The sequence below is a fragment of the Oryzias latipes genome, chromosome 20, assembly GCF_002234675.1.
Source record: "Oryzias latipes chromosome 20, ASM223467v1".
NCBI classification, from domain to species: Eukaryota; Metazoa; Chordata; class Actinopteri; order Beloniformes; family Adrianichthyidae; genus Oryzias; species Oryzias latipes.
In genome coordinates this window covers 2,511,417-2,538,591 of record NC_019878.2, presented here as the reverse complement: position 1 = coordinate 2,538,591, position 27,175 = coordinate 2,511,417, and the positions used below count along the sequence as shown (strand labels likewise).

Genomic DNA, 27,175 nt, shown 5'->3' with positions numbered 1-27,175 from the left:
AGATTAAATGTGGCCCCCCACTGGCCACCCCCATGAAAAATTTCTGGAGGCGCCACTGGATGGTTTCTCAGATCGCAGCAGCATTTCCGCCTTCAGCGATCGTCGGGAGCTTCGCGCTCCGCTGTGTGAAGGCAGTTGGCGGTCCGAAGAACAAAAGCTTGTCAGCGGTGCGTCAGGAGGACCGCAGAAGGCGGACATGCAGCTACTTAGTCCTGAGAGGCTGTGGAAACTCATCAGAAGTTCACAACCAACTCAAAGCCGTCTTCTCTGCCGCTAACACAGTCTGCTCCTGGTGTGTGCGTCAGTCAGCAGCCAGACACACGGAGAAAGCAGTGACGTCATCGCCCCGCCTCCCCTCTGCTAATGCTTTTTCGAAATGAATATTGCTACAAGTTTCCCAGGGTGGATGTTAAAATGCAAATGCAATCCCCTCTTTGCATTTTCGTTTTAATTATGACACAGAATAAGCAGTTTTAAGTATAAAATGAAAAAGCATTATGAAATATTGCTTTTTCATTTGAATTTTGAGTCATTTGATGCAGCTACATTTTGAAAATTAAAAAGCATTTCTGTTAATCCATTTTAATTGTCAAATTAGACATCCCTAAATGAATTATGCTACACATTTACCAGGGACCTTTTTGAAAATGAAATGTCAAATACCATTTTCATTTTCATTTTAATTAAGTGACAGAATAAGCTGTGTTGAGGAAGGAAATGAAAAAGCATTTTGGTGGATTGCTTTTTCATTTTATTTTTGAGTCAAAAAATGCAGCTTCATTTTGAAAATGAAAAACCATTTCTGGTTTTGACTTTGCTTTTTATTTATGCTACATAATCGCTTCCATACGCCCCCGCCACGTTGCGCGTCGACACCATAAGCCGCGGTTACATGTACAAAATATCTTGATGGGATCAATGGTCGGATTAGAATCCAACCGTGTACATGGGCCCAGAAAAATGTTTTCAGAATATAAAAACGTTCACTAAGGTCACACTTTCCGTCGGAATAAATCATTCGCACATGCGCAGTAGGGTTTGAAAACCGGAAGGATATAAATTCCGCCGAGCGGCTTTTTTTTTTCAAACTTTATTGAATGTAACAATTCAATACAAAACAATGTTAAACAGCGCCGAGCGGATATATACATTGACATGTCAGCTCGGTAATATACGAGACGATCTCCTAAACGTGCCTTTAATAATGTTACGGTTATTATGAAACGCCTGTTCGCTCATCATTTGAATTTTAATCCGTGTGGTCAGTGCTTTTTCCGAACGAAGCCAGGATTAGCCGTATGCTAACACGGGCTAACAACATTAGCTTTGGGTGGTGCTGCTTGCTGGCTGCACGTAAACATGTAAGAATAACATCAGCCTTTATTTAGTCGGGACACGACTGGAAACACAAATCCGCGTGATTGTTTGAATGTTTTCTAAGGACTGAGCGACATTTCTGCTTTGAAGCTCAAACCGCTGTGTGTGCTGACGATCCGAGCTGTGCTCAGACACACGTTTAGACCCGGTTCTGAGTTCGGTTGCTTGTACCCCTAGAGCTGCGGGACGGATCGCAGTCTTAAATCTCCCACACATACCGCTCATGTACCCCCCCCCCCCTTCCCATCAAACACAAAGCTGTAAGTCCGCGCTCCGCCGGTCCACTTCACTAGTGAAGTGCGGGAGCGGACTACTTCTTTTCTATTTTGTTTGTTACTTTTTTTGTTAGAGTCACTTCCCTCAGTTTATACTGGATCATCGCGGATTAGTCATTAGTTGGGAAATAAAATGAAAAAAGCAAAAAAAAACGAATAGCAGTTATATAAGAATGAAAAATGTAAAAATACCCCCCAACCCCGACGATGTCATCGTCCATCCCGATGGTTGACAGCAAACATCGTCAATGGCCAATTTAAGGGACATCGCCCAACCCTAGTCTGCATTCTGTTCCATCATATCAGAGCCTCAATCCAAAAATATAAACGCAACACTTTTGTTATTGCTCCCATTTTTTATGGTATGAACTCAAAGAACTGGTATGGTATGAACTCTGTGATAGTGAGCACTTCTCCTTTGCCAAGACAATCCATCCCACCTTGCAGGTGTGCCATATCAAGATGCTGATTAGACAGCATGATTATTGCACAGATGTGCCTTAGACTGGCCACAAGAAAAGGCCACTCTGAAATCTTCAGTTGTATCACACAGCACAATGCCACAGATTTAGACAGATTTGTGAACAATATTTCAGAGAACTGGTTATTTTGTGGATGTGGAAAATGTTTCACATCTTTGAGTTCATACCATAAAAAATGGGAGCAATAACAAAAGTGTTGCGTTTATGTTTTTAGTCAGTGTATAATTACAAATGGATTGAAGTATCATTTCATCAAAACTGAATCTACTCTTTAAATAAATGTATTTTCCATTTGGGACATCACTGTTTAATTCTGATTAAAAAGACTTTTAATGTAAAAGTTTAACCTTTTAATAACAAAATGTCTTGTTTAGTTCAGCTGTTCTGTGAGAGATTGATTTTGTAAAGAAAATCTGAAAACTAAACAGATCTTTATTCCCACTGTGTGAAATTGTGAATCCAGTTAAACCGTGGACTCGTAAATCAAAACGAAAATGGTTTGATTCTTTGAGACTGATTACAAGTTCCTGTTTATTCTACACTTTCTAAATAAACTATGTGGGAAAGACTGAAGCTGTAAATTCGGACAGCAGAGTGTTTTGTGGTGGTGCTGTGGTGGAGTGGCACTCACCCGGTCACCTGGTCGCACCATGGGCTCCTGCTTGCTGCCCAGTTTGTGGAGGATGTTGTAGGCAAGCTTGATGCTGCGAGACCAGAGCTTCCCTGCAGGAACAGGGAGGACAGAGAGGTGAGCACAGCACGGAGGCATTTCTTCTGTCTGGTTTTCAGGAAAAAGCCAGAAATGCTCCACGCTGGTGAGATTTAAGAGGGTTTCTAACCAGAGGAGCTCAGCTTTTCAGAACTGAGAGACACTAGAAGAAGCTTGGAGTCTGTGAGGTTTGCAGACAGAAGGTAATACTGCATGTCTGGTTGTCTGTTTCCACCGTGTCACGATTACTTTGAGTGGAGCAGACAGTAATCCTCATCTTTCCCTTTAGAGGATTTCTCCCCTTGATCTGATGAATTTGTTTTTTCCATCCAAAACAGAACACCATTCCTGACTTTCCTGGTAACTTTTGATGGATTATAAACTATGGTTAGTTCTTGTTTAAATAATGATGTTAAGTTTGCAGAACAAACCACATCTTCTATCCTCTGTGCCGTTGGTCTCACACCGGACCAGTTTCAGACCGGCGTGCACGAGGCCAACTAAGAAAATAATCTTCCAATTTCTCGTAGAGTTTCTCTTCATCCTTTGTAAATGATCTGCAGCTGCTTTAAACTTTATTTTCCATCTAGATTATGTGATACAGATTTGTCCTTAGCCGGATTCAGATGTGCACCAGAGCAAAGGAACGTTTCTCCTCACCATAGGTGAGCACATAGAGGGGCTTCCCTGCAGTGTCCAGGCTGGTCAGGCAGGGGGCTTTCGGGGAGATGGTCCCCCAGCGTTGCAGCGCAGCCTCCAGGGAGGGGGGCCAGTTGGTGACCACCCCCAACGGCTCACCGCGAACCGGCATCATCTCTGCCCCCTCTGGTCGGGGCTGGTTGGGGTCCGGTTGCTGGACTGCAGACAAGCAGACAGATGCAGCTGTGAGCGCGGACAGGTCTGCAGAACGGCGGTGCAGAGGGCGGCGGCGCATGCGTTCATCCAGCCGTACATTCAGCAGACAGCTGTGCAGCTGCAGCAGCGGGCTGACACTGCTCAGAGGCACAACGGCAGCCCTCACTTCAGCACTGATGTCGACCCGCAGCACATCCCTTCGTGAGAGTGCAGTGAGTTTAGGTTAGACTTCTCTGCTCATGCAAACAGGTTATCAAAGTGATAAAAGGTCTGACAGACAGGTGAGAGCTAGAAAGACGCACTAACTCCACAGGAGGAGATTTCTCACATTTATCGAATGATTATCATCAATAATCAAATAACGAATCTCTTTATCTCTTCCATTTTGGGAATGGAAAAGGCTATTTAAGTCGGAGGCAAGTTGAGGCCGAATGATGATGCTTTTTTGGGGACAAACACCCTTTAAGAATAATTTTGTTACTCAAAGCGCATCAGCTGAACAGCAACACTTTTGTTCAAACAAAAAGGTTTTTAGGTGCAGGTGTGTGCTTTCGCTGTGAATGCATGCCTCTGATGCTGCTTCACCTGACTAACTATCAGCTTCAGGTGTCAAAGGGGTGCAGAGCTGCTCTCTGACCCACCAAAGCCGTTCCGCCAATGCAGGCCCGGTGCATTCTCAGCGCTCTGCATCCAGCTGCAGTCTGCAGCCACAGTCTCAGCTGAGAGACAACCACTCTCATCATTCTTGGAGATGACAAACTGAGTGCGGCCTTTTTTCTGCCCTGTATTCCCAATGAGCTCCACAGAGCAGCAGATGCCTCAACGGTCGTCCCTGAGCCTTCAGCTGCTCCTCTGACGAAAAAGATGAGCAAGCAGTAAAAGCGCAGGAGGAAGCTGCAGCACGTCTGAACCTCCTTCACATGCGGAGCTCCTGTGAAGCTAAGTCTGAGTCCGCCTGGGAGCCAAGGACAGTCATGCACACTCATCATGAGAGTTAGTCAGATCACAATGCACAGACAGATGGAAGGACAGAATGCCAAACAGACAAAAGACAGTTTCTAACCCTCGAGAAGCTCATCGAAGTCATCGACAAAGAACTCTCGTAGCGGCGGTCTGCGAGGCTGCTTCAGAGTGTTAACAAGCTGCTGGATCTTAGCCGACACACGACTGCTGACCGGAACACCTGGAAAAATCCCAGTGGAAAGACAAGGCCTGAACATCTCACAAGACGGATCATGGTTCAGGAGCCAGAGGCTTCAGGGCTCTCAGCCAGAAGGAGCTCGGAGCTCAGGACCGCCCTCGTGGATCTGTCTGATCTTAGCCGCTCTCGCTTGTGTCAGTGTGAGTGTGTGATCGTGCGACAGGCCTCAAAACAACAAAGGTGCTCTGTCAGCTTTGCGTAAGATAAAGAACGGGTTTAGAAAAGACCAGCCCAGTAGACCCATACCAACAGAAAGCCTGTAATTGGCGGCTTCTCTAAGGCGCTGGTCCAATTTGAGCACTCCTCCCGATTACAGAGGTTCTATTTTTACTGTTTTAGTGCTTTTACTCAGCCTGACACCGACTCCAGCCGGCGACGCCCCCTTACCGTCGCCCGTCTCCATGCGCTCCGCGTTTCCGTACTTCTGCGTGTTCCTGGCGATGGTTCCCATGTTGGACATGTGGTGGCGCTCCACATGGGAGTGGGACGAGTCCGAGGAGTATCCCGTCACGTCCGGCGGGGCCGAGTGGTTTTCTGAAAACAGAGGAGGATGAGGCGACCAGATGGGAGGCGGAGGCACCAAACAGGCGGTGCTGACTCATGGCTCATCTTTGCCGGCCCAGTGTTTGTCAAGTGCCGCTCTTGATTGTCTGCACGCTCAGTTAGACGTGTTTAAAGGCCATTTTGTGCCACAGCTAATTGGGTCAGAAATGCAGGAGTCAGAGGACAGAGGCCTTCTGCCCAATCCTGCACCTGATTCAAAAACAGTCTTTGTCTTCAGGGTAATGAAGACAGAAAAACCAAGACTAGAAGTATCCCATTCTATTCAGATCTGCAGGATTTGAAGACTTTCCTCATATTTCCTCACATAGGGATGAAGGTTGTAAGGTGGCCTTTTAGCTGCACTTACCCTCTGACTCCAGAGGCGGCGGCCATAACATGTCAGATCCAAACTCGCAGGAACGCCGCAGAGATCCGCCGTTCTCCGCCACACTCAGAGCCCCCTTCCTCTTCAGGGACAGGTGTCCGATTCCTGCGGGCCCAGAGCACAGCCGGGTCACTCGCCCACACTCAGCCAAATAAATGAGCTTCTCTGGTTGATCTGAGGATCTCGTCTGTTCAAGTTGTTTCTGTTTGACTGAAGAAATCTGTTTAAACAAACTGAAAGTCGAGTGTGTGATCGGTCGTTCACGGCAACATTAAAGACCACAACAACATTCCAGAAAACAAACAAATAAAAGCTTTAAAGTAAGTTCCAGAAATCATATTTAAATTAAAATAAAAATTGAAACAAAATAAGGAACCTGAAAAGGTGGGCACTATGGGACATCGCTGACTGAATGAAGATGTTTAGCCTGAACTTTGGAGGAGAGTTCATTGATCAATCAGCAAACGTTTGCAGTGGGCGTGGCCAAAAGCTCGACAAAATATCTTCTGTCAGAAGATGTAGTAATGCCAAATCACTTTAGGTTGAAAAGGTGAACAAACGTCAGCATCCCATCAACGATGTCCCATAGTCCCCACCTTATCCCCTTTCTTGTTTTGCTTCCTTTTATTTCTGGAAATGACTTATGTTATAATAAACATTTTCTTTTTTTGTGGAATTACAGTTTTGTTTCTGGAATTTAAAGTTTATTATTTGTTTTGCTTTTTCTAATTTTGTTGTCCTCTTTGGTATGTTTTTGCTGATTTGATTTGATTTGATTTAAAACACGACCGCAGCTACTCTGTCCAAACGTTTTATTAAAATAAAACTTAAATCTTAAGGTTCTCATTGTTCTATAAATAGGGGAGACAATATGTTTCCGTGAGCATTTTAACAGCGGTGATTGGATCAGATCTCATTCTAACTGCATTCAAATACTCTGTTAGCAATGCTCATTCCAGCACTGTCATGGTAACCCCTCCTGTTGCCATAACAACAGATTGATGCAATTCTAAAAAAATTCTAAAAAAAATTCTAAAAAAACGATGTGCAGACAGAGGAGAGTAATCTGCCGGGGCAGCCTGCTTAAATAACAAAATCAATCGTCTTTTCAAAATCCCTCAGAGTTGAAAAGGTTTTTATATTTAAAAAACTGTTTCCTGGTCTGCTGTGTGATAAGACAGAGATCTGCACAGCCCATTTTTTCAGAATCAACTTTGGATTTTGCTGAGACTTTTCACTTTACACTAGAATAAATGATTTGATTTGGAAGTTTGGTAAAGGCACGTGTGAAAACCAAAACTCGGTCTCCGCTGTGTCTGTGAGACGTTCACTGACCACAGCTTCTGAGCTTCTCACCGTGATGCGACTGCGACAGGTGGCTCTGCTGGTGGTGCGCCTGGCCCATGTGTGCGTGCCCAAGGTGTGTGTGCCCCAGGTGTGACAGGTGGGAGTGTGCCAGCGAGTCGGCCAGCCGCCCGGCGTTCCCGCTGCCTCCGCTCTGTGTGGACGAGGACGAGGAGGAGGTGGAGCCCAGGTGGGCGGGGCCTAGCTGGGAGGGCCGGCTCATCCAGTGCTCCACGCTGGACATGTCGTCGCCCTGCCCCGCCTCCTCCTCTGAGCCCGACGAGGAGTCTGAGCACAGGGGGGACAGGCCTGGGGGGGGTCAGCCACAGTAGCGTTAATGGAAGTATTCCCACAGAGAGGTCTGTACAACAACTAACTAAAGTAACAAGTCACTGGTTAGTTACTGTAGAAAAGTTCATTATGTTCATTTTCCTCGTCTACATCTGGATAGATCCAACATGTTTGCTAGCACCGCTAGCGTTAGCTTGGAGTTGTGAAGGGCTGTAAGCTAACGGAATACAAAAGGCATGATGGGAAATAAGCCCTGGCTTACTGTGCACCAGCGATCCCGTTCACAACCCAGAGGTGAGATTCTAATGACCTCCTGCCGCTCTGCAGAAACTATGTCCTAGAAAGCGACACTTAGGGTTCCAGACATCAGACTTCAGACTCCAGGCCTCGAGGCAGAGATGACTCGGCCTCCTGCTTGTTCTCCAGAACCCATTGCCTTTTCTGCTGCTGATTACCTGGATCAGGGGAGTTTAGCCAATAGGGAGCTTCAATGGCAGGATGGTTGGAAAGCATGTGGGACAGCGGCCCTCGAGGCCTGGATTCTGACACCCATGATCACAGTGAACATTCATTTGGTACAGGAGTCCAGAACATCAGTACAGATGTTTTCCAGGCCAGCCGTCTGGGATTCCTTTTGTTGTGAACAAAATATTTACGGAGGAAAAAAGGTTATTTCTACGTAATCTTTTTTATTTGATTTGATATTTTTTTCTATTGATTTGTGAAAACTGCTCAGAAAATACAAATTTCCACTTCCAGAAGAATTTACAATCACAGAGTAGTTACTTTTCCATGTAACTAGTTCCTTTAATTTTGAGGTAATTCAGTTACTAACACAGTTACTGTTTGGATCAAGTAATAATTGCAGCTAGTTCTGTCTTAGCATCAGAGTTCCATGAAGACCAAACGGTGTCCTCTCTCATCTGGGGTTAATGCAGTTTTAGCTCCTTTAAAGACATCAAACTGCAGGAGCTGCAGACAGAACAGATCAAAGGTCAGGTGGCCTCCAGCAGGTCACATGATCACGAAGGATGGGGCACAACGAGCTGCCAGAGTGTGAGTCTGCTGTCACGTCCACTCAGTACGTTTCTACAAGCTAGACAAGCAAACGATTCCAAGTCTTCATTAAAATGACTCAGCACTAAAGCGAAGACATCCGTTGTTAATGTGACCAAACAAACGAGTTCACGCTTTCAGGTAACGGCGGCGCTTCTTTCTGCTTCACTGCAAAGGACCAAAACACTGAAGAGCTGCTGATGACAGTTTTCCTCCTTTCTGAGGCCCAGATGACTGGCAGAAGCCTCACTCTGTGGTTTCTTCAAGTGTAAATCTGTGGATCTGCATTCCTCAGGATGTGCATGTCTGAATTTTGGAGAGTTTGTAGGGAGGAGCTTTAAGCAGATTCCTGCCTGGGCCCACTGGGGTCAGATTTAAGGAAAACCGTGTTCACTTGAGGAAAGGAGTGTGGTGAGATGTCGCCTATGTCTTCCTGAAAATCTGCACATTTGTAGCTAAAAGTCTCTTTAAAAGGATTTGCTCAAGGATGTCAGTGTTAAAGGAAAACCACCGTCTGCGTTGACACAAAGGAGCAGAGGAGTGGCGGAGGAGAGCGCCATCACCTGGAGGAGTGTATGCATCCATGGAGGTCTGGACCACCAGCGAGCGCCGTTTGGAGGGCATGGGCACGGCCATCTTCCTCTCCACATGACGCGCCAGCACCGCCTGCACCGCCTCCGTGTGGACGTCTGAAACACACGCATGGCATTCACGCAGCCGCTCGACTGGGATGCGGCCCCGCCCTGAAAGCCACGGCGGCTTTCAGGCTACATTCGTGTCAGTTTAGCTGCAGCTCAACAAAAAAACATTCAGTGTGAGAATTACCAGCAAATGTTTCAGATGGAATCAGCTGAGATGTTCGGGTCCACTAACTTTACTGACATTTGTTTATTTTTCTCACTAATGCATTTAAAAGCTGGGATTTAGGAGTATTTGCTATTTGTTTTACAGTAACTGATTGTAGTTTCCATAAAAAAACTAAGATCAGGAACTTTGTTTGTCTGACTACAAACTTTCAGCTTTCAGGTCAAACTGCTGATCGCCGCTATATTGATCCTCTGGACTGCAGAAGAGTCTCTGGTTTCTGGAAGGATCACTCTGTAACGTCTTCATCACAAACCCTCCATTTGTGCCCGACAAGCTACTTCAAGGTGTTCCTGACACACAGAGATTCCTCCACTTTCTCTGAATCGTTAGTTCTGCTCTGATGATGATGATGATGAGATTTACGAAGACTTTCAGGAATATTAAAGTGTTCCATCATATTTAATGAACTCTCACAGAATGCAGAACCTCTGCCCATCTTTACATTTGAAAGAGTCTCTAATTAAATCATAATACACATCTGTTAGTTAACTACCAGTTTCATTTCTTTATAATCTTCATTTTTCTCATTGGTTTCTACCTACAGAACCATTAGACATCAAATGAATGTAATTACTGAATCAAAATGCAAAGATACTGCGTTAAAACATTTTTAGCACCATCTTTGCTCAGTTGTGAGTAATTTATAGACGTCAGATCTAAAGATCTAAATTTCAGTTCAAACACCAAAATATGTCCCAAATACCCCAAAGGTGGTAAAGGAGCTAGAAGGCCTCCAGATGATGGAGCATGAGAAGAAATGTAGTTTCAAAAGGACAGGATTGTCTCAGACAGACAGAATGCAGTTCCTCTGATAATGGCTTAGACTAAAAACAAATACAACAGCATTTCAACCAGCTGTAAGAATAAACTAAGATTAATGGCTTTCAAAACAGTTCTCTACTTTGCAAAGTAAAAAGACCCCTGATTCAGGAATGTTTGATAATAGCAAAATAATCTTACTTTAGGAAACTAAGAAGTCTCAGTAAGACCATTTTCTAACCACATTTTCTTATTTAAAGAAATCTGCCAATGTGGTTCTAAATTTTGGACTGATTTCTTGTGCTCTACATTAGTCTCCTTACAGTTTAGTTCAGTTTGTGAGCGGCTCGCTGCTCACAAGAAGAGACAGAAATGAAAAGAATACATTTTGGAAACAAGCAAACAAAAACAACAGGCTTAATCCGTGGATTCTTAGAGGCGGTTTCTCCTCCTGCCTGTTGCCTCTAACCGAACCTTAAATGATTTTAAATCTCTGATAAAAACTCATCTTTTTACATTGGCTTTTAATGAATGATAATTAGGCTTTTTTTAAGTGTTTTCCTTTATTGATGATTTTATTGTTATCGTATTTATACTTGTGCAGCACTTTGGATGTCTGGCAGATGTTAAAGCGCTATATAAATAAAGATTGATTGATTGATACAGAAACGGTGAAGTTGTCCTACCTGATCTGTAGCGCTCATCTCTGGTGCCAGAGGTTCTCCGCCGGTGGAAACGGGCGGCAGAAGGAGGCCCGAGCGGGGCCCGATGAGACATGGGCCCCTCCATACCTACAGAGGCAGGCAGGTGAGCAGGCGCACACACACACACACACATATATGCATGTATGCAGAGAGAGCAGCACTCACAGGACAAAAGCAAAAACAGAGCGCGGAAAAGAAAAAACACAAACATGGAGGTGATTGGATTTGGCAGAAAAAGTCTATTTTTCTGAACTGATAAAACATAATCAAATGAAACTTTAAAAATGTGGCGTTTTGTGGAGTGTTGGTGATCTTTCCCTCCTGTAGGACATGACGGGTGAACGTGGCGAGCTGTGCAGGAGCGACTGCTGCTCTAGCCAACACGGATTTAGAGGAGCAGGCCCAAGCTGAGCTCCAGGGAGCCCTAACCCCGAGGACGGCATCTGCAGCCGCAGATGCATCCGCTGACAGCGGGGGGGTTCAATCTGACGGGGGGTGTGGAGGGGTCAGAGGTTGCTAAATTACCTCCAGTAATTGCCCTGATCAGCTTGGACCTCTTCTTCTCATAACCCTTCTGAGTGATGTCTCCTGCAAACAGATAGAAATAAATAGAATGAGAGAGCCAGCGGAGGCTGCAGTGGGGGGGGGGGTTATGGGTCCGGACAGCCGGCCTCCTCTGTCTCTCCCAGTCTTTAATGACTGTGTTTGTTAATTAAAGAGAAAATGGGAACAAAAATAAAACAAACTCATGACTGATGACCAGTGAAAATGGGAAGAAAATGAGTGGATCAGGGCCGTTCACGGTGGATTCAGATGGGAAGCTGGAAAATCACTTGAATGACTGGTTTTCTTTTGTTTAATAACAGAAGAAGTGTAAATGAAAGCTCTTGATCAACTGCAAAGCTGCAGCAGAACATCCTTCATCCAACTCTTCTGAGGCTCACTGAGACGTCAACAGTTCCAAAAACCAGGAAGACGGGAATCTTCACAGAACCGCAGTGAATTATGGGAAAGAGCAGAGGAAGCTGGACTGAGGTCAGGAGTGAACATCTGTGAGCAGCAGGATGGTTTTATGCAGAGACAGTTTCTGCAGAAGAACAAAGAAGATCAGCGGATCTCTTTGTAGATCTAGGATCCAGAGAGGAGCTGTGGTTTGGATCAGGGAGTCTGGAGCAGCAGAGAAGAAGATGGAGGAGAGCTGGAAGACAGAGATGTTCTGTAGGTCTGACAGAGGATTCAAAGGTGGAGGAACATCTAGAGAGGTGGAGGTTTGCTCTGGAAAGGAGAGGAATGGAGATCAGCGGCAGCGAGACGGAGAATCTGTGTGTGAATGAAAGGAACTCCAGAGGAAGGGGGAGGTTACAGGGAGCAGAGGTGGAGAAGGTGGAGGACTTTGGCTCCAGAACTGCAGAGCGGGATGGAAAACAGGGAAGAGGTGTGTGCAAGCAGAAGATGAAGCATATGATTCCTTAGGGTTAACCGATACAAACGTCCTTTTTGTCAACACTTCTAAAGAGGAGGGGGTCCACGCCAACATCAGTGTTTTACTGTAAGGCATGTTCTGTTTTCAAATGCAGAATGAGGATCTGGTTCCACTGCTGAAGGTAGATTCTGGTTATATGTCTAGCTGTTTTTCAAAACCATTTTTGCATTTTGTTTAATAGTAGATATTTAATCAAAACAATCAATGATTGAATTGACATTGATTTTAACCTGAAGAAGCTTTCAGTCAGTGTCAAACTCCTGAGCTGATTATTTGAAGCTCTTGGAGCAATGACTGCTTTTTTCTGCTTTAGTTGTCTTCTTAATGGAATATTCTGACACGAGGATGAATGATCTTTTACTGGAGGAACAGTTTCATGCTGGTCTGTCAGCTTCAGCAGCCTCTCAGTCTCTGAACAGTCAATATGAATCCAGGCTCTGTGATTCTGGTAAAAGTGGAAACCATAATATCATTTTAGCATTTCTATGAAGACAGGTTTACTGAGCAGAAATGTCAGTGCTAGGAATATTTCATTCCTGACTAAATTGTGTCTCTAATTGTAAAACAGAATGCATGAAAAGACTTTATTTTGCTTTTGTTTGAGCTTTTCGTTAGTGTCAGAATGTTTTGTGGGTTCATTACTGGTTCAAAGCATTTATTAGACGACATTAATACACAAACCCCCAACAGCAGCTTCCCAGAGTCCTGCTTCAGACAGCATCACCGCCATCCTTCCAGGCGAGATGGACTCAGAGGAAGTGGAGGACAGACAGAGAGGTCAGTGTGGAAGAGGAAGGGGGTGGGGTCCGCTGCCATGGCAACCTCCTTCAACCAACATAAACAAGAACATCTATCAATCGCAGCACCCTCGGGACCTCACAGCAGGCTTAATGTGAGCTAATGTGTCCTTGTTTGTCCCAATTAGATGCTCCTAAACGGCTTCACACCAGTTTGCCAATTATGGATTCCTATTTGACAGCCAGAGTCTGATAACATCCTATGGAGCATGACACGTCCAAAAGAGGAGCCCACTTCATTTAGACGTATGAACTACATTCAACTTAAGAGATTTAACGTCTCACGCTTTAGTCACATGGTCTCCCTAAACCTTCAAGGGGATTTTCAACCCCTAAGCGTTCTTGCTGATTTCTTCACTTGTTTACTTGCTAAGGACATCATTTCTGTATTCTCCCTCCTAATCGAGCTGTGGCGGTGTGGGATTTTTGATCAGCGCGGTGATCCAAATATTCAAAGGAGATCCCTTTGCCGCAACCACCAACTATACTGTTGACATACAGGGTTCTGGGGGTTAGAGAACACAGAGGAGAAGAGGAGGAGCTGCTGTGGAGCAGGAAAGAGCAAAGATAAAGTGAGGAAGAAGAGGATGAAGAATGGAAAAGCAGTTGGTCCTAACAAGATACCTGTGGAGGTATAGAAGAGTTTAGGAGAGGCGGCAGAAGAGTTTCTGACTGGATTGTTTGACAAGATCTTGGAGAGGAAGATGAAGACGAGGAATGGAGAAGAGTTCTGGTTCCATTTTCAAGAAGAAGGGAAACGTGCGGAGAAACTACAGGACGAAAGCTGCTGAGTCCCAGTGAATTATGGGAAAGAGTAGAGGAAGCTGAAGGTCAGGAGTGAACATCTGTGAGCAGCAGGATGGTTCCATGCAGAGACAGAACCTCAGAGGTTTGCTTTGAGGAGGTTTCTGCAGAAGATCAGACGGATCTCTGTAGATCTAGAGGATCCAGAGAGGAGCTGTGGTTTGGATCAGGAAGTCTGGAGCAGCAGAGAGGAACGTTGGAGTTGATCAGGACATGGGGGAGAGCTGGTACATCGCCTGTCCGTCCTGGGGGAGGATCCCTCCTTCATGTGGACACCCCTGAGGTTTGTCCTTAGTTTTTTCTTACCGAGAATGAGGGAGTAGGGCAGGGATGCCCAGTTTAGTTTAGTCTGTTTAGAATGTTCCTACTGAATTCTATGACTTTATGTTTTTTATGATTCATGTTTATTACAGTTACCAGTATGAAGCCCATTGAGACGACTATTGTTGTAAATATTGGGCTATAGAAATAACATTTAATTGAATTGAATTGGAAGACAAACTACCATAAAGAGGCTCAGAATTGTTAAAGGGAGCAGTCAAAAACCCAGTCAGTGTTGCTTCTGCTGCACATCCCATAGTCCTTCATTTAACCAAAGCTGAATTTCTCTAACATAAATTCAAATAAAGATCCGTTAAAGAAATTCTGTGTACTTTAAAAAAACAAGAGCTACTACTTTAAAAGCTTGAAAGTTTTTAAGCAGATTTAAGCGTGTATTTTTCCACAGAGGTGTCAGAATGTAAACGGATGTGAGGAGGACACCCATGAAAAGTGAATTGTTGTTCCATAAGTGCACTCATGGAGCAGCTGCAGACTTGTGTTTAAACAGCAGAGAAAAAGTCTTTCTTCAGGACTATTTTTAGCAGCAGATTCATCCACAGACGCAGAGTATCCTGCTTCAGGATCATTTATTCAGGACTGACTGAACTAGCATGTCTGTAATGAAGGACTGCATTGTAAACTCATGAGGGTCACTGGAGTGTTTGTGGTGGGGACAGCAGCACAGATGAAGGCGACCTTAAACACAGATTCTGTTTTTTGCAGTTAGGATGATGGACTTCTATCCGAGAGCCTCTCTTTCCATCCCCGAGAGTCTATTCCAAACAGCAGACTTAATGCTGCATCTGTGCTCCAGGTTCAGGCGTCCACATGTCACTGAAGGAAGCAGAATTACAGTCCAAACCTCTGAGATTGACTTCAACGACAGCTCCTTCTGTTTTCCAACATTCAGGAGGAGCCTGCACTGAGCATGCTCCTGTTTTTGAGTCATTTCTCATGAATGGAAGACATGCTAACAGACCGATGGATTAAGACAACACAGCAGGGACGGAGTCAGAGCTGCTGTGAGTCTAAAAACAGTGCAAGAATAAACAGAACAAGCATCAGATGTTCATGTTTTTATCAAGCAAACTGAAAGAAGCAGCCCCATTTTGAAGAGAGCAGAAAATCTGCCTTTCATAACCTGATGGAGGACAGCGGCCAGAACATCTGGGTCCAATATCCTCTGTTCACGTGTCTGCGTGAGTCTGTGTGTGTGAGTCTGTGTGTGTGAGTCTGTGTGCGATCAGCTGCAGTGTAACAGCATTCCTTGTTCTCCTGTTTCTCTCCGTCTCACACACACTTGGTCCGTGGGGAGAAGCCATCTTCCACTTGCAGCTTAAAAGAACAGGGAGGAGTTGCCTAGCAACGGTTCTCCTGGTACAGGCACGAGACGGCCATCTTGGATTTGGGAGGCGGGCTGATGGTACCTGCCAGAGCCGATGGCTGTTTCTGCCTGTCCCTAACGGCTCCCTCCGTCTTAGCCCCTCCCCTTCTGATCAGCTGTTCAGCTGCAGCGAGGATCGATGGGGATGGAGATGAAAACAATGTTCTGTCTGTCAGATTTTCCTCTCTTAACAGCTTCGCTCATATTGACCTAGAATCTTAACATACACTTATTACATCCCTATTAGCTATGGATGTTTTTCCCATTAACCATTCATGTCTGATGCAAATTACAATTGAGTTCATTTGGTGTCAAAGATAACAAAAAAGGCACACAAAAAAACAATCACCGGTACTTCATTGTCTTTTTCCGTCCTCCGTGAAGACAGAAGGACAAACACTTTAAAGAGCAAACAAACAAACTGTGCACGAGTGATCCCTGTTTTACCAATTCAATCGACATGGTTACTATAGCAACAATAATTTATATATTCCAGCAAATTTTAAAGCAAAAAATTGATCATCGTGATGTTATCAGGATGGTTGTTCAGAGCAGCTTTCTGTTTGGATTCAGGTTCCTGGTTATGAAAGTTTCCCATCTCTGCTGACTTCAGATGAATGTTTAGTCTCTACAGAAAGAGATTTGATTTATTTCAAATTGTAGTGGATAAAATCCATTTCCTAAACTGAAAATAAACTCAAATATCAGAAATCAGCAGAGGTGTTTGCATGGGTGGACAAGAGTTTAGCAAATCATCCCATCACTTTCAATCATCTTATAATCTGCAAAATGCGTCCGACTGACAGGAGTTTGTTTGACTCTGTCAGAGGTTTCCACTCACAATGAATGGAAGTGGACAAACCACAGCAGCAAATGTTCCAACACAGAGTTTACTGAACGCTTTTCCCTGAAACTGGAAGCTCATTTGTTGGATGAATGTGAGCTCCCGTGAAAAAGAAGAGCTGCAGCTCAGTGAGGAGCAGCGCAGAGCCTCCAAAACAGAATGAAGCAGCACTTCAGTGGCTTTTTTTACACAACTCTGGATCTGTTTTTTGGTTCATTTGCCGTAATCTCACTCAGTTCTTTGGTGGACTTTCACCTTCTTTCACTATTCCTATGTGTTGTTTCGGTCCAGGTTACTAATCCTCACACTAGAACTGTAACACACTCATCATCACAGACATCACAACTGTCTCACACTCTTAATCATTTTGTGAGTGAGCAGAAAAACAGAGAAATGATCTGTGGAGGTGCAGAAAAAAAGACTCGTTCAGGTAAATCAGCACCATGGAGAGCGCATCCTTCCTTATGTTATTACAACGCTCAAACTCAGATCCATCCAACCATCCATTCATTTATAAATCCATCCATCCATCCATCCATCCATCCATCCATCCATCCATCCATTTATCCATCCATCCATCCATCCATCCATCCATCCATCCATCCATCCATCCATCCATCCATCCATCCATCCATTTATCCATTTATAAATCCATCCATCCATCCATCCATCCATCCATCCCACCAGCACTGGTTGTATTTCTGTTAGAAATGTACATTCATTTAGTGTAGTAGTTGTTCCTGAAAACACATCTCAGTGAAAAAGTTGAAGCTAATGTAAAGCTGGTCCTTTCCTGACGATTCATGCTGACTTAATGCTTCCTAAAGTGTCTGCAAAGTGTCAGGTAAAAAGTTATTTCTTTTATGCACCAGCCTTTGTAGAAACATCTTCTACACTGTGGAACTTCTACTTAAAAGGGTCAGAGAGAAATGACAGCCATCCTTTAGGGCTCATTTAAATCTCTAGCTTTGGTCCCTGAAGATTTATGTCTATGAGTTTTCATGGTTTGTAGAAGGCAAATACAAACAAAAGTTTCTTCACATTCAAACAAACTCACAGAAACTTTCTTCAGGCCAGAACAGCTTTATACAATCAGTCTCAGCATCATCACCTGTTCTATCGAGCGACATGTTTTAAACACTTTAACAGCAACGTTCAGCTAAAGAGAGAAAGCAGTGTTGTCTTCAGCTCCATCACAGCTTTATTTGACTTTTGTTGTTTGTCCTTCATTAAAAACTATGGGTTGACACATCATGCATCCCAACATTGTAGAGGGGAGCAGTGGATGCAGTTTGTTTTTCACAGCCAGAGGCTGGAGATGCAGGTTTCGTTTTCCTGTGCCATCATTGGGGGCCACTTTAGTGAACAAGAGTCCCATGACAGTACAGGCCAAGAAAAAGTGTGAGTTTGGATGGAAACATACATGAAAGTAGAGTGTGTACTTTTTGTAATACTTTATTTACTTTCTACCAAGAACAAACAGAACAGCAAATGTTATTGTGAGTTTTTCATCTTCGGCCACGAAACATTCCCAACAGAAATGCATGTGGAAGGTGGGAAGTGGTCCCATGAGCTCCATGCAGCTGAGGCTTCTGCTGAACATGTTAGGCAACAGAAGCAAAAAGAGGAGGACAAACTAGCTGTAGTTTTAAGGGTAATCTGGTTAGCAGTAGTAAGACAAAGCCTCTCTGACGTAAAGACATCTGTGAACACCAGATTCCAACAGCAACTGTTGTTTCCTCCTTTCAGCAGCAGTTCAGGTCAATTCCTCTCTGATTGTATGAAACAAATGTTGAGACCTGACATTTACAAGCTGCTACAAATGAAGAGCTCGGCTTTGAGAGGAGTGTTGGAACAACGCAGTGACAAAAATGTCAAGGACTGAAATCTGGCAACAATTATCCCATCATTTTGACATTTATCGTGCTCATGGCGACTAAATGCTTTGTGACTTAACGGGAACGTCTTAGAGGGCGCGCTTCAGAAGGGACTCTCCGACGTGACGACTGACTCGCTGGACCCTGACATTGGACATCGTCGACACTTTGTTTCAGGCAGCTTAGGTCTGCAATTACGCCATTCACGGAGTCAATCAGCGTCTCTGACTTTAACAAACCCACATCACAGCAGAAATGTCGGCTCCCATAATGCTTTGCTGTGTCTTCAGTAAACAGAGGTGTAGACAGGATGGATATTTTATTTCTTTATTTATAACATATATATATATATATATGTATAATTACAACACCCTGCGGCTGATTGGCGACCTGTCCAGGGTGCCCCCTGCCTTCGCCCACAAGTGGCCGGGATAGGCTCCAGCAGCCCCGTGACCCCGGAAGGGAACAAACAGAAGAAGGTGAATGAATAATGACAGTAATGAATCTGTAAATCTGTTCTATTTACTGATGTTCTGTTGGTTTTCATTGAAAGTCATCCTAATTTCCTCCTGAATATTTAGGTGAAAACTGTTTTTTCTTACCAAACAAAACTTTTAAAGATTAAAATGAAATATGGTGAATGAAATGAAATGAATGGTTTTAAAGTTGAATTAAACTGTGAACTTCTGATTTGAAATCAAATTGAAAACGGTCCTTTTCACGACGCTCTAATCACATCAGCCTCATGAAAAGATTCTTTTTAGGGTTTAGTCTTTAGCCAGTGTGGATTATTTCCAGGTTTTTTACTTCTGAAGGATTCCCCTCAGATGAAGGTTGGGAGGCAAACGCTGACATCATAGAGTTAGAGAACGTAAAGACTCCTGCTGTCCGAAGACCACCACAGTTCTGAAGAACTATCCACTAACTTCACATGGAGGAGTAGATATAGAAACCACTACATGGCAAAGAGCCCTGAGAGAAAAGGTTCAAAGTCCTGATGCTGACTGAGAGAAGGTTTGGTGTGAAAAGAACTACATGACTACTGTGAGACTTTGATGATGGCAGCTGTTCTACTACAAATGGATTCTTGAATGAAAGAAACAGATCAGAGTTCAGGGCATAACATCTGTGCAGCCATCTCCTGCTCTTTGCATTCTGTCTCCGATCGTGGTCGCACAGCCAGTCCACCCACCAAGCGCCATGGAAACCAAACGTACCTCCAGCAGGCCCACGCACACACAGCTGCAGTGCTGCATGCGTCACGCTCAGGGGACCTTGGGCTGTGGGACCATGGAGTCCTTTAGCTCTGCCACTCATTCGTCCACAGTGGAGGGGACACATGGATCCACAGACACACTCATGTCATGCAGACAGACAGACAGACAGACACAGAGCTTCATGGGCCTCTGCAGAGCTGATCCAGCATTCGGGCCAACGTTAAACCCAAAAACGGACCAATGACTTCAGCAGCACTGACGGCTCTGCTGCATCTCCATTCATCTTTTCAGCACAGACTCAAAAAAAGCAGCTCCAATGACCCTAAAGGCCAAACAGGCCTAATTGGATCCCCACCAGATGACAAAGTGAAAACGGCTCTTTCCATGGTTCTGAATCCAAACTGACAGCTCAGAGCGCCTCATCAACACAAACACGATCCACGAGTTCATTTTTCTATTTCAGAACACAAACAGCTGTTTACGGCGATCTACCTCTGTTCCCTTCACTAACCTCAACACTATCAATAGAAAAGAGGATTTAGAAGCATCATTTCATGAATACTTCCTGAAATGATGTTATTAAACTTAAATTTATTCAAAAATAAGAGTATTCTTGACAGATGAGAGCTACGAGCTCCTGTCACATTCTCCCTGTTCAAATTATTCAGACTACAAAACCTGCTCACAGGAACATTTCTCCTCTGCTTTTGGTCTCTATGATGTCAGACAAACAACTGATGACATTTTCTGAATCAACTCTGCCGTGTTTTCAAGAAAAGGCAATTACTGCATTCCAGAAAATAAAAAACCCAATTCACGAACGTTTCCAATTTGAATCAATGAAAACAACATCATCAATGTCAATCATGCTAGCACTTTAGATGTGATGTAGCTGCAGGTTCCAGAACATTTCAGACCAAACAACCAACCAATAAACAGCTAAGAAAGCTTCACCGGGAAAAACTAGAACCCGTCGACACCATTTATCCATCCAAACTGCAAAGTCTGCAATTCATCTGAAAACCATCAAAGATTCAAAGAAACGGAAGAAATCCCTGAATGCCGGGGCCAAGGCCAAATGCGCAGTTAGACAACACAGCATGACTGTATCAGTGAGTTTACCAAAAGATCCAGGAATTTTCCAAAAACCTCTGTGGAAGAACTCAATGCTTCTGCAGAAAGAAGCCGTATAACGGAGCCAGTTTTTCAAAGAATCCTGAATTTGGTGGTACAGGCACCGATTTTAGTACCTCAAGACCCTCTCTCTCAGAAAAGCATGTGAGCCTAACCCAACCTAACCTAATACCGTATGTGAAGAACGACAAAGCTCCAGAATATCAGAACTTCCAGACAGTTTAACAGAATAAAAGATACAGCACTGTAAACAAAGCCCTTACAGGAACCGGCAAACCCTCTGCCTCACTGATCGCAGTGGTGCATGCTGGGAAGATTAACCCTTTGACACTTGGACCCAAAACCTACAGGAACTGACAGCGAATGCAGGAGCAGACCCCCCTGCAGGAGTCTCCAGACCCCCCTCTACAGCAGAAAGGCACAGCACTGCAGCTGCAGTGGGATTCTCCGTAAATGCTGTGACAATACTGTCTTTAGGCTTTACTGAGCAGGGGCTGATGGGAGATCAGACGTGACCATAATGTCTGTGGATTGTTGGGTTGTAGTTGAGAAGATGAGCTCTCTGATCCAGGAGTGAAAACATGGCAGAATGACGTTATGGATGGTATTTTGAGCATTTGTGCTGCATTTAGGAAGCTGCGACGCTAGAACACGTCTTGTTGCTCTAACAGTCTGAACGGTTTATTGATCCAGCAGAGCTCGGTGCTGCCTGTGGAGCTCTGAAGAACAGCATGTTCTTGGGTATTAATGCTCAAGAGCATATCAGATTACAGGTTTTAAAACCCTGCACCGCATCTCCACAGATGCCTGAGCTCCAACATCCTCTAAAACACGCCGTTTCGGCTGACGAAGGAGAGCGGGCCCGCCGCCGTCCTCGAAGGCTGATGGCGAACCTTCAGCTCAGTTCGAGCATTGATTCTTCAGTGGATCTGAATGCTTTTGAAATGACACAACACGCCCACCAAGGCAGCCCACAGTGGATCTGTGCGGACTGTGGATGAGTGATGGACACAGACGTCATCTGGAACAGGCAGCACAACAGATGACTGACAGCTTCTCAGAGCACGGACGCATCACGCAGAGAGCTGTCACCGGTTTGTCCCCGTCCGGACCGGAAACCAGATTTAGCCACATTATCCATCAGCTGTCCCGCTGCAGTGTGGATGGAAATGGCAGAGACGGAAGCGCTGTCGTGTTTTCTTTTCTGCCATCTGCTTATGCTGGTCCCAGAGAGGCATGAGTTTGCCTGCACTGGCATCCACCAACACCAGTTTGAGCCCATTTTCATTATCATTCATGATAAGAATGCTCTCCTGCTTTATCCTGCACCTTTAGGTTTTTCTTTACCATGCGAATCATCTGCCTGCTGGTTCCTGATCTTCCATGCCAGCTCACATCACAAGCATTTCTGTTCCTGCCGGTCCTGGAGTCTGGACCGCGCAGAGGGCATGGAACCGGGAACGTCTGCTCTGACTGCAGGCAGTGGTTTTTGGGATTGCTTCAAAAATATCTACATTTAAGCTTTGTTCTCAGCTTTTTCCTCTGCAGCAGCATTCACGCTGAGAACCATGTTGTTCCAGCTCCAGGAGTTTTGGGTGGGAGGGCTTTAGTGGGACGACTTTGACAAGATTCACATGGGGGACAGAACTTCCAAACTTGTCCGCCCAAAGTTTGGTACATCAGAGGAGGTGGACTGCAATCAATGATCCTCCAGATTAATAGCCTTGAGGGTAAACCTCCATCTTTGTTATGCTGCTCCTCAGTTACAAGCGTCTTCACTTCAGTCCATATCTGCTGGATTGTTCAGGTTTCTGTCAGTGTCCAGGCAGAAGCTCAAAGCTTCAGTTTCCTGTCAGTCAAGCACAGGACGGCTGGACCTGCAGTAATGAATGCTCTGATCACACTCAACAGTTGACCTTCCTTCACTCAGCTAGAATTCAGATGATCTTTGGTGCACTGTGACCCTGGGATGAGTGGAAAAGGGATTCAATTCTAAACATAATCAATGGGAAAATGTAAAGGTGCTTGGCTGTCTGCTTTGAAAGCAAAAGAATTATTATCTCAGTGAAATCTGCACATAAGCAAAGAACAGGGACAGTCCACGCACACTGTCTGCACCATCTGCAGCGTCTGCACCATCTGCAGTGTCTGCACCATCTGCAGCGTCTGCTAGTCTGCACCGTCTGCACCATCTGCAGCGTCTGCACCATCTGCAGTGTCTGCACCATCTGCTGCGTCTGCACCGTCTGCACCATCTGCAGCGTCTGCTAGTCTGCACCGTCTGCACCATCTGCAGTGTCTGCACCATCTGCAGCGTCTGCTAGTCTGCACCGTCTGCACCATCTGCAGTGTCTGCACCATCTGCCGCGTCTGCACCGTCTGCACCATCTGCTAGTCTGCACCGTCTGCACCATCTGCCGCGTCTGCAACATCTGCAGCGTCTGCACCATCTGCAGTGTCTGCACCATCTGCCGCGTCTGCTAGTCTGCACCGTCTGCACCATCTGCAGCGTCTGCACCATCTGCAGCGTCTGCACCATCTGCAGTGTCTGCACCATCTGCCGCGTCTGCACCATCTGCAGCGTCTGCTAGTCTGCACCATCTGCAGCGTCTGCACCATCTGCAGTGTCTGCACCATCTGCCGCGTCTGCACCGTCTGCAACATCTGCAGCGTCTGCACCATCTGCACCGTCTGCAACATCTGCCGCGTCTGCACCGTCTGCAACATCTGCAGCGTCTGCACCATCTGCAGTGTCTGCAGCGTCTGCACCATCTGCAGTGTCTGCACCATCTGAACCATCTACAGCATCTGCACCATCTGCAGTGTCTGCACCATCTGCAGTGTCTGCACCATCTGCCGTGTCTGCACCATCTGCCGCGTCTTCACCATCTGCACAACTCATACATCAAACCGAAACAAAACCAGGATCCAAAAGTTGAGGTTTGAACTGAATTGTGGTGAATCGTTGAAGTCCTAGTTTGCACCGTCTAGTGCAGCGGTCGGCGACCTGCGGCTCTCTGTGGTTTAGTAAAATAACTATCATGTTCTCAGATTGTCGTGGTGCCTTTAACACCGTCAGGTAGGGCGAGCGGGCAGGAGTAAGAGAGCAGCGTGAACGCGCGTAGGGTGCTCGTCTGCAGCTGTGAACGCCGACCAGAGTCTGTTATGGGATGGCGTTTTCTGGAAAGACAGTCAGTGGTGATTTCTTAGGGGACACATAAAGGCCCCCCCCCCCCCAAAAAAAGCCAGTTTGATTTTCCTAGACTAAAACCACCCATTTCCGTGTAAATTAATTACATATAGGACGCCCCGGCAATCCTGTCAACTGTCTGCTATGATGACTGTATGTAGAGCTGTCTGTGTAGAACACGCTGGGGGGGGGGGGGGGGGGGGGGGGGCGATTGCACGTGGGGGAAAACAACGAACAGGTAGAGAGGCGGGGGCGGGGCTTAGACTCCACAACAAGACAGAGAATCTATTCAAGGTTGAGGAAAATGGACAAAAGATCAAAGGAAACATCACACTCAAAAATAATTCAAATAAATACTTAAATAAATATCCTGACATCATTTTGAATAAATACAAGTATGGCAAAATGAATTAACACAATATTTCCGCAAAACTATTTTTTCTAACACCGCTAGTGGGAAACTGATCCAAATGGCTCTTTGAGTGGTAAAGGTTGCGGACCCCTGGTCTAGCGTCTGCAGCATCTGCAGCATCTGCAGTATCTGCAGCGTCTGCAGCATCTGCAGCGAGGGAAGAATGAGCAAAGCTGACCTGACAAGGCAGTGCTTCAGGCCACACAGGCATGTAAACACTGCTGCATGTATGAACACTAGAGTCAGACCTGCAATGATGACCAGGAAAACTGCAGTGCAGAACCTCAAAGAACGTTTGTTGCAGTTCTGTTGTAATAGTCTCTAATTTCCAGACTCTGAGCGTTTCTTTTAGTGGTGAAACTTTTTTTTTTAATGACAGCATCATCCAAACTCAGCTTCACTTCATTCCTGACTAAAGCCTCGTTAGACTTTACATTCAAACGCATTTACATTCTCTGCAGTGCAGCTCAGGTTCTGTCGTCTCCAAGCCGCTCGGCTACAGAACCTCCACTACATGCTCCAAAGCGCCGAGGAACGGCGGCGTGAAGCCTGCAGGTCAGAGCAGGGAGGATGTGATGCAGGCGACACTAAGCGGAGCAGCGGGAGACAGCTTCCTCTGCAGAGCTCAGCTGATCGCTGACTTCATCAGATAAACAGGTGGATCCACGTCTCAAAGGCGAAGAAAGAAGCTTCCGCTGCAGCTCGGCCCATCAAAGCCGCCTGCCGGAGGTTCTCTCTGCAGCTCCGATACGCCTCTGCTCCTCTGAGGAGAGGATGCTGGGAGGAGCTCTGACCTCGCTGAGGAGCTCTGACCTCGCTGAGGAGCTCTGACCTCGCTGAGGACAGCTCCAAAATCTAGTCTGCCTTCTAAAAGTAGGCTGATGATGGAACACAAGGCTCTACAGGTGACATTTATGAAAACAGAATTGGAGTATTTCTACGACACAATGTTGATGAAAGGCTTCCTGTCGTGTCGGTGGGTCATAAACTAGAAAAACAATTCAAAAGTTTATAAAGTTTCTCTGTCTTTATAGACCCACTCCAAAGAAAATGATGTTTTTAACATCTTCTTGTGGCTTTTTTTTTAAATAATGGATACAGAAAATGAAGCTTAAAATGGCGTTTCTGAGTATTTCTTTATTCAAATTGTTGTAAATCAGGAACAGATGATGTGTAAACAGATGGATGATAGGATGTGGGGGCAGGCTTACTCTGCATCAACACTTGAGATCTTTAGATTCAGAGGTGAATCTCTAATGAACTCCTGCCGCTCTGCAGAAACTAGGTCCTAGAAAACCTCTTTTTTTTATTGAGCCTAAAAACGACATAATCTTTATTAAGAGACCAGTGGGAACACGTTGAAAACAGATCAAAAGATGATCAGAGTGGGAATTTAAACTGGCTGAGTTCACCCTCAAAAGATGAAAGGCACCTTCCGGGTTAAAACATTTCAAACTGATCTTCCTCTGCCAGCCAGAAAAGGACTGAAACCGTCTAAGATGGACTCAGAGCTGCTTCCATGAGGAACACTGGATTCTCCAAGAGTCCACAGGAGCCAGAACCGAGTCCAAAACCAAACATCAACACAGCTCCACATCTTCACCTGCCGGGGTGTGTGACGGACATGAGGAGGTGGAGGGAGGCGGTTCTGCTGCCAGATCAACCGGACTGAGGTCACGTCGTCCATCAATGCAAAAGTCCACCAAAGACTTTTGTCCTTGTAAGAAGCTGCTGTGCAGCACATGCACAGCAGCTATGGACGGTTCTGGTTCCAGCAGAACCCTCTGCCTGTTTGGGACAGAAGCAGCATCCCAACATCTCCTTTTTGATGACAGACCCCTGCTGCGACCCGTCAGAGCAGAGGCCCTGCCCCTCAGATGAGATTAGGACTACACTCAGGTCAGAAACACGGACGGTTTGGACCTCTTCAGAACCGGCGTCTGTGACTGCGAGCAAACCTCTGCTCCATCTCAGCCTGAGGGAGAGATGTAGTCCATCACAGAGTTTCATCTGCATGAGGCACTGGCTCAGACTGACACACACACACACACACACTGCAGTGTCAGGCCGTCACTCACACCTGGAGGTTTAGGTGCGTCATGGCGGCTGACGCTCGCCGCTGACGTCTACTCTTCCTCCCAACGTTTCCATCATCACTAACACCTGGAAGCGGCGGGTTCTGCTGTGAGCAGCGTGGCTGTGAGTGGCTGAGCGTGTCGCCGCAGAGGCAGAAACAACAGCTTCCATGAAGAAGGGTGCTGATCCAAGCCGGGCTGCAGCTGGACAGCTCTCAGGAGACTGAAGCTGCAGATTCCTCACCGTCACCGTCTCTGTTGCTGAATTATTCAGGATTTGCTTCAGAATGTGCTGTGTTCATGCCGGAGACCCCCCCCCGAACACCGATGTGCTCTGTAGGGCAGTTTGAGCTCCGACCAGCTCAGCTGATGCTCACATCCAGCAGCATCCTGCTCCCACATGAAGCCAGGAAGGCCTTCCGCCTCAGCCTGCATGAATAAAAGATGCCCCCCACCCCCAACAGCAGACCCGGGCCTCCTGCGTGAGGTGGGCTGCATGTGAGCAGAACTGGGTGTGCTGCTGTGATTGAAGAACCCCACAGAGAGCAGATGAAAGGCTTTTCTGGGAGGGGAGGGATGGGGGTGCCCCCCCCCCCCCCGTTCCTCCGCTGCTGCTCGGGCCCAAAGGCACAGCGGTAGTGGACGGGATCGCGGACCTGAGTGGCCCTCGGTGCAGAGCTGCCAAGCAGCGCGCGCGCGCGCTCGCAGGGCCATTGGCAAAGCGGCCGCGCGCGCTCCCACACAGGTGCGCTCGGCGGACTTCAACCTCTCAAGGTCAAACTGCGGCTC

General features: G+C 45.9%; 2 protein-coding genes across 4 annotated transcripts in view; both read right to left on the bottom strand.

Moving 5' to 3' along the window:
- The window catches only part of LOC105353610 (hemicentin-1-like), a 703,897-nt gene that overhangs the window by 394,156 nt on the left and 282,566 nt on the right, over nucleotides 1-27,175 (bottom strand). The gene's annotated exons all lie outside the window — the stretch shown is intronic.
- The window catches only part of LOC105356645 (disco-interacting protein 2 homolog C), a 66,734-nt gene that overhangs the window by 38,548 nt on the left and 1,011 nt on the right, over nucleotides 1-27,175 (bottom strand). The window contains exons 2-10 of one of the 3 annotated variants that reach the window (XM_023950032.1): nucleotides 11,374-11,436; nucleotides 10,831-10,935; nucleotides 9,082-9,207; nucleotides 7,184-7,480; nucleotides 5,810-5,932; nucleotides 5,287-5,433; nucleotides 4,762-4,881; nucleotides 3,504-3,701; nucleotides 2,766-2,857 (exon numbers count right to left, since the gene is read on the bottom strand). In XM_023950032.1, the coding sequence (XP_023805800.1) occupies nucleotides 2,766-2,857; nucleotides 3,504-3,701; nucleotides 4,762-4,881; nucleotides 5,287-5,433; nucleotides 5,810-5,932; nucleotides 7,184-7,480; nucleotides 9,082-9,207; nucleotides 10,831-10,935; nucleotides 11,374-11,436 (1,271 nt within the window). The remainder of the gene's footprint in view (nucleotides 1-2,765; nucleotides 2,858-3,503; nucleotides 3,702-4,761; nucleotides 4,882-5,286; nucleotides 5,434-5,809; nucleotides 5,933-7,183; nucleotides 7,481-9,081; nucleotides 9,208-10,830; nucleotides 10,936-11,373; nucleotides 11,437-27,175) is intronic. The other 2 variants (XM_023950034.1, XM_023950033.1) reach the window with 2 other exon arrangements.